At 46.9% G+C, this 16,075-nt stretch overlaps 1 protein-coding gene across 4 annotated transcripts in view; it reads left to right on the top strand.

The window, feature by feature from the left end:
* FAM124A (family with sequence similarity 124 member A) overlaps positions 1-15,181 on the top strand; it is a 112,775-nt gene extending 97,594 nt beyond the window's left edge. For all 4 annotated transcript variants that reach the window (XM_081547605.1, XM_081547604.1, XM_081547603.1 and 1 more), the window contains one exon: positions 11,433-15,181. In XM_081547605.1, the coding sequence (XP_081403731.1) occupies positions 11,433-12,236 (804 nt within the window). In that variant the 3' untranslated portion in view covers positions 12,237-15,181. The remainder of the gene's footprint in view (positions 1-11,432) is intronic.
* The last annotated feature ends 894 nt before the right edge of the window (positions 15,182-16,075 follow it).

Raw genomic sequence — 16,075 nt, forward strand, 5'->3', positions numbered from 1 at the left:
AAATTGGAAGAATCAATATTGTTAAAAAAAAAAAAAAGTCCATACTACCCAAAACAATCCACAGATTCAATGTAATCCTATCAAAATCCCAATGGTATTTTTCACAGAAATAGAATAAACAATCCTGAAATTTGTGTGGCACCATGAAAGACCTCGAATAGCCAAGGCAATCTTGATAAATAAGAACAAAGCTGGAGACATCATGCCTCCTGATTTCAAACTATTACTACAAAACTACACAAATCAAAACAGTATGATATTGGCATAAAAACAGACATGTTGATCAATGTAGTAGCATAGAGATCCCAGAAATAAACACATGCATATATGGTCAATTAATTCATGACAAAGGACCCAATAATATACAACAGGGAAAGGACAATCTCTTCAATAAAAGATGCTGGGAAAATTGGACAGCCACTTGCAAAATAATTTAACTGGACCACTATCTTATACCATACACAAAAATGAACTCAAAATGGATAAAAGAATTGAACCTAAGACCTGAAACCACAAAACTCCTAGAAGTAAACATAGGCAGTAAGCTCCTTCAGATTGATCTTGATGATGATAATTTGGATTTGATGCCAAAAAGAAAGGCAACAAAAGCAAAACATAAACAAATGGGGCTACATCAAGCTAAAAATCTTCTGTACAGCAAAGGAACCATCAACAAAATGAAAAGGTCACTTTCCAAATGGAAGAAAATATTTGCAAATCATATATCTTATAAGGGGTTTCTGCTGCTGCTGCTAAGTCTCTTCAGTCGCGTCCGACTCTGTGCGACCCCATAGACAGCAGCCCACCAGGCTCCCCTGTCCCTGGGATTCTCCAGGCAAGAATACTGGAGTGGGTTGCCATTTCCTTCTCCAATGCATGAAAGTGAAGTCGCTCAGTCGTGTCCGACTCTTAGCAACCCCATGGACTGCAGCCCACCAGGCTCCTCCGTCCATGGGATTTTCCAGGCAAGAGTACTGGAGTGGGTTGCCATTGCCTTCTCTCTTATAAGGGGTTAACATCTTAAAAAATATATAAAGAATTCATACAACTCAATAGTAAAAAAGCAAACAGTTCAATTAAAAATTGGGCTGAGAGTCCAAATAGATGTTTTTCCATGGAATACATACAGATGGCCAACAGGTATGAAAGGATATTCAACATCACCAATAATCAGGGAAATGCAAATCTAAACCACAAAGTGATACCACCTCATAACTTTTAGAATGGCTGTTAGCAAACATAGGAAATATTAAGTATTGACGAGAACGTGGAGAAAAAGGACCCCTTGTGCACTGTTGTTGTTTACTATTTTGTCACTCAGTCATGTCTGACTCTTTGTGACCCCATGGCCTGTAGCCCACCAGGCTCCTCTGTCCATGGGATTCTCCAGGCAACAATACTGGAATGGGTTGCCATGCCCTCCTCCAGGGGATCTTCCCAACCCAGGAATTGAACCCAGGTCTCCCGCACTGTAGGCAGATTCTTTACCATCTGAGCCACCAGGGAAGCCCATTCACTGTTAGTGGGAATGTAAATTGGTGTGGCCACTATGGAAAATGGTATGGAGGTTCCTCAGAAAATACAAATAGAACTACCATATGATCCAGCAGTTTTAATTCTGTGTGTTTTTCTGAATGGAATGAAAACACTAACTTGAAAAGATATTTGGGGACTTCCCTGAGCACACAGGCACCGGCAGTCTAATGGTTAAGACTTCACCTACCAATGCAGGAGATGTGGGTTCAATCCCTGATTGGGGGGGTAGCTAAGATCACACATGCCTCCTGGCCAAAAAATCAAAATGTAAAACAGAAGCAATACTGTAACACATTCAATAAAGACTTTAAATATGGTCCACATTTAAAAAAAAAAAACTTAAAAACAGTTATTTGCACTCTAGGTGGCACAGTGGTAAAGAATCTGTCAGTGCAGGAGACACAGGTTCGATCCCTGGGTCAAGAAGATCCCCTGAAGTAGGAAATGGCAACCCACTCCAGTAATCTTGCCTGGAAAATTCCATGGACAGAAGAACCTGGTGGGCTACAGTCCATGGGATCTCAAAGAGTCAGATGCGACTGAGCACATGCACACACACATTGACAATAGCATTATTTACAATAGTCTACCCATGGAAGCAACTTAAGTGTCCATCAGTGTATGAATGGAGAAAATGTGTGCGTGTATATTCATATACATACATACACGGTAGAGTATTATTCAGTCATAAAAAAATGAATGAAATCCTGTTCATTTGTGACAATATGGATGGACCTTGAGGGCATTAAGCAAAATAAGAGAAAGACAAATACCATTTGATCTCACTTAATATATGGAATTAAAAAAAAAAACCTAACTCATAAATACAGATTGGTGGTTGTTACAGGTAGGTAACAACGAACTAAGATGGACTGGAATGGGTGAATTTAACTCAGATGACCATTATATCTACTACTGTGGGCAGAAATCCCTTAGAAGAAATGGAGTAGCCATCACGGTCAACAAAAGAGTCCGAAATGCAGTACTTGGATGCAATCTCAAAAACGACAGAAATGATCTCTGTTCATTTCCAAGGCAAACCATTCAATATCACGGTAATCCAAGTCTATGCCCCGACCAGTAACGCTGAAGAAGCTGAAGTTGAACAGTTCTATGAAGACCTACAAGACCTTCTAGAACTAACAGCCAAAAAAGATGTCCTTTATATTATAGGGGACTGGAATGCAAAAGTAGGAAGCCAAGAAACACCTGGAGTAACAGGCAAATTGGTCCTTGGAGAACAGAATGAAGCAGGGCAAAGGCTAATAGAGTTTTGCCAAGAGAACGCACTGGTCATAGCAAACACCCTCTTCCAACAACACAAGAGAAGACTCTACACATGGACATCACCAGATGATCAACACCGAAATCAGATTGATTATATTCTTTGCAGCCAAAGATGGAGAAGCTCTATACAGTCAGCAAAAACAAAACCAGGAGCTGACTGTGGCTCAGATCATGAACTCCTTATTGCCAAATTCAGACTTATATTGAAGAAAGTGGAGAAAACCACTAGACCATTCAGGTATGACCTAAATCAAATCCCTTTTGACTATACAGTGGAAGTGAGAAATAGATTTAAGGGACTAGATCTGATAGACAGAGTGCCTGATGAACTATGGACGGAGGTTCGTGACATTGTACAGGAGACAGGAATCAAGACCATCCCCAAGAAAAAGAAACGCAAAAAAGCAAAATGGCTGTCTGAGGAGGCCTTACAAATAGCTGTGTAAAGATGGGAAGTGAAAAGCAAAGGAGAAAAGGAAAGATATACCCATTTGAATGCAGAGTTCCAAAAAAAGCAAGGAGAGATAAGAAAGCCTTCCTCAGCAATCAGTGCAAAGAAATAGAGGAAAACAATAGAATGGGAAAGACTAGAGATCTCTTCAAGAAAATTAGAGATACTAAGGGAACATTTCATGCAAAGATGGGCTCAATAAAGGACAGAAATGGTAGGGACCTAACAGAAGCAGAAAATATTAAGAAGAGGTGGCAAGAATACACAGAAGAACTATACAAAAAAGATCTTCATGACCCAGATAATCACGATGGTGTGATCACTCACCTAGAGCCAGACATCCTGGAATGTGAAGTCAAGTGGGCCTTAGGAAGCATCACTACGAACAAAGCTAGTGGAGGTGATGGAATTCCAGTTGAGCTATTCAAATCCTAAAAGATGATGCTGTGAAAGTGCTGCACTCAATATGCCAGCAAATCTGGAAAACTCAGCAGTGGCCACAGGACTGGAAAAGGTCAGTTTTCATTCCAATCCCAAGGAAAGGCAATGCCAAAGAATGCTCAAACTACCACACAATTGCACTCATCTCACATGCTAGTAAAGTAATGCTTAAAATTCTCCAAGCCAGGCTTCAACAATACATGAACCTTGAACTTCCAGATGTTCAAGCTGGTTTTAGAAAAGGCAGAGGAACCAGAGATCAAATTGCCAACATCTGCTGGATCATCGAAAAAGCAAGAGAGTTCCAGAAAAACATCTATTTCTGCTTTATTGACTATGCCAAAGCCTTTGACTGTGTGGATCACAATAAACTGTGGGAAATTCTGAAAGAGATGGGAATACCAGACCACCTGACCTGTCTCTTGAGAAGCCTGTATGCAGGTCAGGAAGCAACAGTTAGAACTGAACATGGAACAACAGACTGGTTCCAAATAGGAAAAGGAGTACATCAAGGCTGTATACTGTCACCCTGCTTATTTAACTTATATGCAGAGTACATCATGAGAAACGCTGGGCTGGATGAAGCACAAACTGGAATCAAGATTGCCAGGAGAAATATCAATAACCTCGGATATGCAGATGATACCACCCTTACGGCAGAAAGTGAAGAAGAACTAAACAGCCTCTTGATGAAAGTGAAAGAGGAGAGTGAAAAACCTGGCTTAAAGCTCAACATTCAGAAAACTAAGATCATGGCATCTGGTCCCATCACTTTATGGCAAATAGATGGGCCAACAGTGGAAACAGTGGCTGACTTTATTTTTCTGGGCTCCAAAATCACTGCAGATGGTGATTGCAGCCATGAAATTAAAAGACGCTTACTCCTTGAAAGGAAGGTTATGACCAACCTAGACAGCATATTAAAAAGCAGAGACATTACTTTGCCAACAAAGGTCCGTCTAGTCAAGGCTATGGTTTTTCCAGTAGTCATGTATGGATATGAGAGTTGGGACTATAAAGAATGCTGAGCACCAAAGAATTGATGCTTTTGAACTGTGGTGTTGGAGAAGACTCTTGAGAGTCCCATGGACTGCAAGGAGATCCAACCAATCCATCCTAGAGGAGATCAGTTCTGGGTGTTATTGGAAGGACTGATGTTGACGCTGAAACTCCAATACTTTGGCCACCTGATGTAAAGAGCTGACTCATTTGAAAAGACCCTGATGCTGGGAAAGATCGAGGGCAGGAGGAGAAGGGGATGACAGAGGATGAGATGGTTGGATAGCATCATAGACTCAATGGACATGGGTTTGGGTGGACTCCAGGAGTTGGTGATGGACAGGGAGGCCTGGTGTGCTGCAGTTCACGAGGTCGCAAAGAGTCGGATACGACTGAGAGACTGAACTGAACAGGTAGGCGACCAAAAGGTACAAACTTCCAATTATAGAAGTGATAAATCTGATGATGTAAAGTACGGCTTGGTGACTAGTTAACAATACTGTGTTGTATATTGAAAGTTGCTAGGAAAGTAGATTTAAAGTTATCTTTATGAGAAAAAAAACATAACTGTGTGGTAGTGGATTAACTAGACTTACTGTGATCATTTCACAACATACACAAATAATGAATCACTATGTTGTACACTTGAAACTAATATAATGTTATATGTCAATAATATTTCAATAAAAATTTTAATCAAATTTAAAATAATTTTTAAAGACAACATAGCCTTTTCCAGCAATAGTACTCTTAGTAGATATATGAAAACTACCCAGAGGACAGTGAAAGGAGAAGCAAAATATGATGTTTTTATTTCAAACCAAAATCAGATTTCTCATTTGAACCCACTGCCTGATGTTTTTGAGACTGCCCCTAATTTTTATTAGTCCCTAGGTTAAAAGGTCTTTGGCTCATTACATGACAGTGCCACACTGGTTGTGTTCCTAGCAGGGACAGAACGAGAGGAAACAACCTTTCTCAGAACGAGGAGGTTTGAGGGTGAGAGAAAACTGCCTGACTGTGATGGATCCATGAGACACCACCCAGGCTTACTGGGTCAGGGGCAGAATCACCCTTCCTAGGGATTCCGTCCATGGGTCTATTGACACATGATCCTTGAAGAAGACCTCTTTACACTTCTTGCATTGCAAACTGCCCAGGTTCCTCGCAAAGCTCATGGGTCATTTACTGCATGTCAGCTTTTTTGTGATTTCAGGGACATAAGAGATCTCCCTGGCTGGTTGCCTTAGGCAGTCATTGATGTAATGCTACTGAGTACCTTAGAGAAAGTTCCATAAATAGCAAAGAGGGAAATACTGGATCCCAGTGAGTCAGCAAGCCTGCACTGCCTCAAAGAGAAGCAAAGGAAGCTGTTCTGCAGGTACCGTGCTGCAGTCACTTGGAGAAGCTCCAGAGGGCAACCCTCAGAGCCAAAAGCTGGGGGCTGGGGAATAGGGGGGAGAGTGGGGAGGCTTCCCTGGACAGAAGGCACAGGGTTTTGTTTCACCTTGAATAAGTCCACTGGGAGAAACAGACATAGAGAATAGACTTATGGACATGGGGAGAGGGGAGGAGAGGGTGAGATGTATGAAGAGAGTAACATGGAAACTTACATTACCATATGTGAAATAGATAGCCAATGGGAATTTGCTGTTTGGCTCAGGAAACTCAAACAGGGGCTCTGTATCAACCTAGAGGGGTGGGATGGGGCAGGAGATGGGAGGGAGGTTCAAAAGGGAGGGGATATATTTGTACCTCTGGCTGATTCATGTTGAGGTTTGGCAGAAAACAACAAAATTCTATAAAGCAATTATCCTTCAATAAAAAAATAAATTAAAATAAAAAGAAAGAAAAGTCCACTGGGGAAGAGCTTCTTGAAGCATCTATGACGCTTCATTCTCAGCTTCTAGTGCTTCTGGTCAAGTCAGACAGGCAGACAAGAGCGGCCAGAAATAGAGTCCTCGCCAGGGGAAGGACACAGAATGAAGGGCATCCTTTGCACAAGTGAGTTATCATTCGACAGACAAGACCCTGCTTTTAGAAGCTGCCTTCTCTGCCCCAAGGGGGAGCTGGAGGAAACCACCACATCTCCTGGACCCCCCCAGGGGGAGGGGAGCCTCCAAGCCACCCTCCTGCAGCTCCCCACCCAAGGGTCCTGCAGCCCACCAGCCAGCGCTGTGCCAACTGGAATCCCACCCAGCCAGCAGGCACCTCCACGGTGCACGTGGGCACCCCTCCAGTGGAAAACACTGGATGCCACCTCTCCTCAAAGCAGAAGTCAGGGTTGATCTGGACTCCAGCCTTCGTGATACAGGGAAAATAAGAGCACAGACAGGTTTCCGTTAAATAAGCACAGTGGCTTTCATCCTCTGCCAGCTGTTCCTGATTTAAAGTCAAATTTAACCCCACTCTGTCTGTGATAGTGGAGAGTTCAGATGTAGTTCCTCACACGGGAACCTTGGCCTTTTGCTTCTCATGGAGCAGTGTTTGCAGAGGCTTCCTTTTTCAGGCAAATTTAGATTGCAGACAGCCTCACCCAGAGCATGCCCCTTGAATAAGACCCTGAAGATGCAAGTTACAGGGTGGTACGTACTTATTAGAGGAATCAGCCCTTGGGGAAAATAAGATAGATATCTTTTTTTAAATAAATAAATAACCTTACTTTTACTTTTATTTTTTAAAAAAATTTTTGGCCTCACCACACAGCATGTGGGAAACTTAGCTCCCCAACTAGGGATCGAACCCACTGTCTCCTGCATTGGAAACATGGAGTTTTAACCACTGGACAGCCAGGAAAATCCCTTAACATCTTAATTAATATACACTGTTTCTCCATTGAAAGCAGCCTCCATATCTGAGGACTTGTCTAAAGAACCTCACGACTTACTTTCACTCTTATTTAGCCAAACTCAAATGATTGAGAAAATCGGTTTCTCTCTTCACAGCTACCTAGCTGTGACACCTCTCAGGCACACGTGGGCCTTCTGGGGCCATTCCTTACCCGCTGCCCAAGCTGCGACTCTTCACTCACGCTTAAGCTCCTGTTACATGTCGGGTACTGGGGTAGGGTGTGTGCTGAGCAAGCTCTCCCACGTGAGGCGCAGAGCTTTGCAGAGAAGATGGATCACTAACCAGAGCAATACAGCACAGTCAGAATGGTTGGCTTAGGGGTCCCCGGAATGCTGAGCACAGAGCAGTCAGCCCTAGGGAGTGGATCACACCCCCAGGAGGAACCAGCTCGGCTCAGCACCTTCCTCACCAAACTCAGCAAGGTCCCCATGCACATAAAATGCACAGAGGGCATCCCTGGTGCTCAGTGATCAAGAATCCACCTGCCAGTGCAGGGGCCACAGATTTGATCCCTGATCCGGGAAGACCCCACATGCTGTGGAGCAGCTAAGCCCGTGTGCCGCAACTATTGCGCCTATGCTCTAGAACCCAGGGGGCCACTGCTGAGCCCCTGTGCACCCTACAGACCGTGCTCTGTGAGAGAAGCCACCACGATGCGAAGGCTGCTCACCCCAACTAGAGGCATAGCCCCCAGCTCACCACAATTAGAGAAAAGCCCACGCAGCAATGAAGACCCAGCATGGCCAAAAATAAATAAAATTATTTTTGAAAAAACACATAGAATGGTCTAGAGGAGTGTGATCTTTAGGAGAACCATACCTTACAACCTGTACTAAAAGCGTTTTGCATTGTATTCTTTAAAAATCTGTAATTTAGACCATCAGAAATCTCTACAATTGTTGCTGTTGACCTTCAACTTCTTAGGCCACCCTCAGCATAACAGCTTGAGAATTTCAGTATGCTGTACAGAGCCTGATGGGCAGGAAGAGAACCAGCAGGTCATGGGTGCAAACACACCACACCCCCCAACACACACACAGAATTAGAGACTGAGGATGAAGAGGATCAGTCATCCTCCCCGATTTCAGACAATACTGCAAAGCTACAATAATCAAAACACCGCGGGACTGGCACAAAAACAGACATATAGATCAATGGAATAGAACAGAAAGCCCAGATTAAACCCACACACCTAGAGTCAATTAATCTTCGACATAGGAGGCAAGAATATACAATGGAGGAAAGTGGTACTGGGAAAGCTAGACAGTTGCTTGTAAATCAGTGAAGTTTGGACACTCACTCACACCATATAAAAAAAAAACTCAAAATGGCTTAAAGTGAAAGTGAAAGTCACTCAGTCATGTCTGACTCTTTGCAACCCCATGGACTCTACAGTCCATGGAATTCTCCAGGCCAGAATACTGGAGTGGGTAGCCTTTCCCTTCTCCAGGGGATCTTCCCAACCCAGGGATCGAACCTAGGTCTCCCACATTGCAGGTGGATTCTTGACCAGCTGAGCCACCAGGGAAGCCTAAGAATACTGGAGTGGGTAGCCTATCCCTTCTCCAGCAGATCTTCCCAACCCAGGAATCATACCAGGGTCTCCTGCATTGCTGGCAGATTCTTTACCAACTGAGCTATCAGGGAAGCCCCAAAATGGCTTAAAGACTTATTAATAAATATAAGACATGACACCAAAAAACTCCTAGAAGAGAACATAGGCAAAACATTCTCTGACATAAATCAAAGTAATATTTTCTTAGATCAGTCTCCCAAGGCAAAATAAATAAAACAGGCCCTAATCAGACTTACAAGTTTTCGCCCAGCAAAGTAAACTGTAAACAAAACAAAAAGACAACCTACAGAATGGGAGAAAATATTTGCAAACAATGTGACCGACAAGTGCTTAATTTCCAAAATATACAAACACCTCATACAGTTCAATATAAAAAAATAAACAATCAAAGCCTTCCCTAGTGGCTCCGTGGTAAAGAATCCTGCCCCTCACAACTCTGTCGCTTACCTGCCAAGTATCAGCCTCTGTTTGTCTTGGCCTCTCTCTCCCACCCAGCCTCCTCTCTACCTGTGCCTCCCGCTAGCACGACAGCTGCCCATGTCCATGCCCGCCTCCACGGACACTCCTCTGCTCCACCGACAGGCATGGCTCTCCCCTCTCCACCCTAGCACTGTGCCTGTCATCACAGGCTCTTGTCTGAGTTCTTTTTGTCTCCTGTCCTTTCAATGAAATGTGCTTCCTATGGTTGAAAACAGTCCTTCTCATTGTAGTTTCCCCTCCTTTACCTGTAACAGGTACAAATAAGTGTACAGGCCGTTGAACTAAACTTCCCAAGTACTTGTGGGAAGACCATGTACCTGTGTAACAGGGAGACGGGGGTGTGTGCTGTCCAGGGTAGGGCCAGGGTCTCATAGTCTTGCAGAGAGCTGGGAAATATCCCTTGGAGTAAACTGCACTCAGATGTTTGGGGGAAAAAAAATTCTTTCCTTATTTGGAAATTCATAAATGAAATTTATTGAGGGCAGAAGGAGAGGGGGGTGACAGAGGATGAGATGGTTGGATGGCATCACCAACTCAATGGACATGAGTTTGAGCAAACTCCAGGAGATGGTGAAGGACAGGGGAGCCTGCCCGGAGGCCTGGGGAGCAGACTGGAGGGGGGTGGAACCTGAGAGCAGCAGCCCCAGGTGGGAACATCCATTGGAAGAGAGGTTCCCAATTAATTCTGTGCAACAGAAACTCCTGCAGAGCTGCAGGGAAGGTGGGGGAGAGAACAGGAGGTCAGGGCTGAGCTGCTGAAGGATTAAACTGCTTGTCCAAGCCCTGGGGGCTTGCCCTTGCCCCTATGGGGCATCCACGGGATTGGTCAGTAGGCAGCTGCCCCCTTCCCCTTACAGTTTCTGAAAGGGGACACAGAGGAGTCAGTGGTTCCTAAAGCAAGTCAATACTTGCTGATTTCCTGATAGCCCCTCACTCACCGAAGGTTTACCACCCTGAACCAAGGGCCGCCCCTGGGATGTGTCCCGATGGTCACACGTGTGCTAGGGTCAAGCCCCATCCTGATGTTTCCATCCTATCCTCGGTCGGGAGCATGTCCAAACGCTGGGGCTTCGGCCAGAGGGAAGCAGAACCTTCGAGCATCCTTTGTACACGTAATAGTAATCCCCGTGTCCTCTGTCCCGCTCAGCCAGGCCTCAGGCTTGTGGCTAATCCATGGAGCATCCTTGCCTGTGCGCTGGAAGAGATCCTATTCCCTGTCGTGACAAGGGACTGCCTCTCGTCCTGGGTTCGGGGACATCTGCTCAGACTGAGAAGTCCGATCTGTCTTTCCCCAAGCTCTGCAATCTCTGTCTTCACTTTAGAATTTGGACAATGAAGAGAGTGTGTGTGTGTGTGTGTGTGTGTGTGTGTGCGCGCGTGCGTGTGTGTGTGTGCGCGCGCGCGCGTGTGTGCGCGCGCATGTGTGTGTGTGTGCGCGCGCGTGTGTGTGCGCGCTCAGTCATGTCCAAGTGTTTGTGACCCCACAGACTGGGGCCCCGCCAGGCTCCTCTGTCCGTGGGATTCTCCAGCCAAGAATACTGGAGTGGGTTGCCATTTCCTCCTCAAGGGGATCTTCCCCACGCAGGGATCGAACCCCTGTCTTTTACTCTCCTGCATTGGCAGACGGCTTCTTTACCACCACGGCATCTGGGAAGCCCCAGTAACATTTCTGGCGGCGCTTTATTGCCGAGACAGTTCTGAAAGTTTCCAATCATCAGAAAGTGTGTTTCATGTTCTGTTCTGCAATGAATCCCCGTTGCCGGGTGACCCCCAGCCCGGCACTGATAACGATGTCCCCTCTTGCCCCTGCAGGCACAGAAGGGGCACAGGAAGCGCCCTAAACCCGGAAGGGCTCACCACGACTCAGAGCAAAAACTTGGCTCCACGTCTTCCCCGCGCGCCACTGCGCAGAGCCGGACCCCAGGCCGCCGCCTGCAGCCGCCACTGGACGCGTCACACCAGGAGCTCGGCCAGGCAGGTCCGTCTACCAGGCACCCGCAGGAATTTGCCAGACGAGCCAACAGCCCTCCCAGCCTCCCCTGGTCTTTCCAGCGAAGCAAGTCCTTGTTTTGTCTGCCCACCGGAGACCCCTCCCCGGCCTCCGCGGCGGAAGCGCAGCGGTCTGCAAGCACAGGCGGCCGGGGGCAGAGGGCGCCGGAGCGGGGGCACGGCCACCTCCTCTCCATCGATGACCTGGAGGGGGCCCAGGAGACGGACGTGGACACCGGGCTGCGGCTCTCCTCCTCTGACCTGTCCGTGGTCTCTGCCTACTCGGCACCCAGCAGGTTCTGCAGCCCCGAGGAAGCGCCGCGCCCCCCGGAACGAGGCAGCGGCCTCTGGTCAGAGCGCAGGGGCTTCAGAGAAGGACCCCTGCCCACTGGGGGCAGCGAGACCGCGGGAGCCTCCTGGGCCACCCTGCCTCTCTTCAAAGGGCCTTCGGGCTCCTTGGCCACAGCCGTCACCGCTCCCCCAGCTTCAGACACCTCCTCACTCACAGAGTCACCCCCGGAACTCCCTTCCGATGCCCCCCAGGCCCGGCAGACTGGCAGAGACGTGCCGGCACCCTCAGTGCCAGCCGGATGCGGGGACAATGACACGGAGGAATTCTACATCTGAGCACCCTCCACTCGTGTCTTATAGACCCACAGGCTCAGCTCCCACCTTGCCCTTCTGGGGCCTGCGTGCCACCCGTGTTCTCAGCCCTGCTTCCCCAGGTCCATCAGGAGTCTGATGATCTGTCTCATGGGTCATTAACACCCTTGCACGCCACCCTTTCTCACCCGTGAGGTGGTGTATTTCTAGGAGCTCAACGGCATTTTAAGAGTCCATAAAGATACTGGGATTTTTATGCAAATAAATTCTCAACAACCTTTTAGGTCATAAAATATATTTTTTAAATACTCAATTCCATTTGGGATACGGTTTAATGCACTTACATAATTTAAATGCTTCTTATAATTATTTGAAAAGAAAACCTAGTCAGCTGGAGCTGACTGTACAATTTTTCATGACGTGAAGGAAAAACAACTAGAGCCAAAATGCTGAATGTGAGAAAGATAGCAGGCGACTTGGAGGAGAAGTCAGTGCTCGTGATGTCCACCTTAGTGGATTCTCCATATCTGTTTACCCTACCAGGGAGCAGTGACCCTGAGGATTTCCAGGAACTGTTACAGTGAAAAGAGTCACCTTAGTAAAACAGTAGACATTTATCAGACTACAGTGATACCACACTTCATCACTCATATCACTACAGTGATGCCACGCACCATCCGAAAATCAGCATTTATGCAAAAGTGGCTAATAAGCTTTATACAGATTGAGCCCGAATAACAGACTCTTGGTGCATTTAAAATACGATTTGAGCTCCAAGAACTAGATTTGAATGCACTTTTCAGACACGTTCACTGTAACAAGTCGGAGTCTACAGAAGACCACCACCTGGATTTATTTGGACCACTGAGGAAAAATCGTTCATTGGGGTTACAGGATAGTAAGATATTAGACTTAGTGGGTAGGTATTCGTAAGATGCTTCCATTTTTAAATCCACAATCTAAGGGCTATCTAGACAGATATATGTAAATAGGCCACTTTTTATACTGCTTTCTCCAGTAAACATGCATTGTCATTTTTTCATTTTTAAACAATTTGTAACAGTTTTAACTGGCATTTTCATTGCACTGAGTAATAAATGCCTTCCCCTGTTCTCTGAGTGGGAAGCTTTACACAAGATGCTGTCCTGAACCAACACTGCTGCACGTGTGCAGAGGAGCCTTAGTTTTGACCTGACCTTGGTCTTGTCTGTGGTTACCTGCTTCTGTCGCAGCGTGAATGGTATTCAAATCTCGCGTCTCTCCCCCTCCAGCAAGGGAATGTTTACAATCCCAACCTCAGCAGTGCCAAGTGCTGGCATCAGGAGCCACACCAAGCTGTCCCCGGAGCCGTGCACCTTTGGAGAAGAGTGTGGACTTGCTGTGCTCCCATCCCACTCTGGTGCTCCTTGCCTGGATGACTCATGGCCCCAGTTTACACCTCCCTGGAAGTGCCCACACCAGCCCAGATGGGGCTTCAGAATCCTCCTCAACACAGTCCTCCCAGCAGCCCTCACTAGTCATCACACGTGAGCCAAAGTCTTTGCCGTCCCTGTAATGAGAACCTTCTCTCCTACCCCGAACAGCCCGGATACTCCAGGACTGTTGTTGTTTAGTCACTAAGTTGTGTCTGACTCTTTGTGACCCTATGGACTGTAGCCCACCAGGTTCCCCTCTCCATGGGATTCTCCAGGCAAGAATACTAGAGCAGATTGCCATGCCCCCACCTCCAGGGGATCTTCCCGACCCAGGGATCAAACCTGTGTCTTCTCTGTCTCCTGCATTGGCAAGTGGATTCTTTACCACTGAGGCACCAGGGAAGCCCTTACAGGACTACAGATTACAATACTGTACTCTGCTTTAAGCACATAAGATTATGATCTTTTATAATTCTACACCAGGAGTGAGCAAACTTTTTATAAAGGGCTAAATAATAAATATTTTAGTCTTTGCCAGTCATACAGTTACCAGGTCTTACAGTTACCAGGTCTCTGTTGAAACTACTGAACTCTGTCATGATAGTGTGAAAGCAGCCAAGGATATGTAAATGAAGGGAAATGGCTGAGTGCCAAGAAAGTTTATTTCACAAGAACAGGTGGGGGGTCAGATTTGGCCCGAGAGTCAAGTTGGCCAGCCCTTGTGTTGGACTGAGGTTGACTTGAGACTTGAGATCTCAGCCACAGCCAATGATGAAGAATGGAGGTCTGCATCCCTCTGCAGCTGTGATGCCCAAGACCAAGAAAACACGCTCCTGGGACCACACTGATGACTACAGAACCGCAGGGCTCAGAGTAGTGCGGGGCTTCTTTCTGCAGAGATGATGCCTAGAAAGCCACTGGCTGTCCACCTGCTGCTCGGAAACGGGACTCACAGCCTGTAGCTGAGAATGCAAAGCAACATGCTAACCATTCAGGTGTTGACGTAGCCCCCAAGGACCAGGAGGCAAGCTCGGGACAGCAAAGTCACTGGGGCATTCATGAGTGGACTGTCAGCCAGGCGATGGCTCCTCCAGTCTTCACCCTTCAGCAGCGCCCTTAGCTCAGAATATACACACACGCCCCCTACGGATGCTTCGGAGCCAACTTGGATGCGATCTGCCTTCACCCTTTTTCTCACTGACCCCCCACCCCAGCACAGTGCAGTCTACCAAACTGAGTGACAGCAAAGGATGTCAGCAAACCTCTTCCATAACAGGAAATGCAAGATGCCCCATAACATGAGATGGGGAGAGAAGCCCAGCACAGACCACACTCAGACGCTCCCCTCCCTGCAGACATCAGTCTCTCTGGGGAGGAGGAGCCCCAGAGACAGTACTGGGGCTCAGCTCCCTTTGCTGACCCGCCTCTAGCGCTGTCCTCATCCAGGAGGGCTCCTGATACTCCCTGATGGATCCTGACCCTTTCAGATTATTATTGTGATAGATGCTGGCTGGCATACAGTAGGTGCTCAATAAATCTGTCCAATTTTTAAAAGCTGCAGTCATCTCATAAATTATTTTTCTCCTGGAAAAGAAAATTCTTGATGGAAGATCTGTATTTTAGCTATAGTTTCTTGTAGTTTAATGGATAAAATGTCTCCTTGACCTTACCTTTCTCTCCCCAGCATTGCCCCAGGGGTTGTGTTAATAAATGCCCCGGTCTAGCTCACAGGCCATCCCTTACTTGCCCCTTTTCCAAATAAGACTCCCCAAATTACTGCTCACGGTCTCACCATGGTCTCACCTGTAGTGTAGTAGTGTTAGTTGCTCAGTCATGTCTGACTCTCTGTGACCCCATGGACCAGGCTCCTCTGTCCATGGAATTCTCCAGGCAAGAATATTGGAGTGGGTTGCCATTCCCTTCTCCAGGGGATCTTCCTAACCCAGGGACTGATCTCAGGTCTCCTGCATTGCAGGCGGATTCTTTACTATCTGAGCCACCAGGAAGATCCACCTAGTATCCACTAGTATCACTACTTAGTATCTGCTTTAAAGATCCAGTGTTTCTTGGGGGTCCCTACTGGACCAAGCCCAAGCCCTACAGAAACCATCCTGGGTCACCCCAGGGGGGTCTCCCGTGGAGGAGGGTGGTGAGCCCCTGAAGAGACTTTTGTGATGGTGGAGGGGTTGACGTGTGGTGGACAGAGGGGTGGTAGCACGGGGGGTTGCTTGATCCCTGAGACCCACGGACAGAGGGGCAGTCACATGGAAGCCTGCTGAGCTGCACCATCTAGCACCTTCAGGGTGAGGCCAAGTGTTTACTTGTATCGGGAAGACCCTTGAGCCCATGGCTGATCTCTTTAGCCCCTCGTCAAACAGGAGAAACCCAAGTACTTCCTGTTCCCCTACTGGGCCTTCTGTAGATGAATGAATTCTCCAGTCCACCAGG

The sequence above is a fragment of the Giraffa tippelskirchi genome, chromosome 12 (assembly GCF_054371585.1).
Source record: "Giraffa tippelskirchi isolate mGirTip1 chromosome 12, T2T-mGirTip1v1.2.pri, whole genome shotgun sequence".
Lineage (NCBI taxonomy): Eukaryota > Metazoa > Chordata > Mammalia > Artiodactyla > Giraffidae > Giraffa > Giraffa tippelskirchi.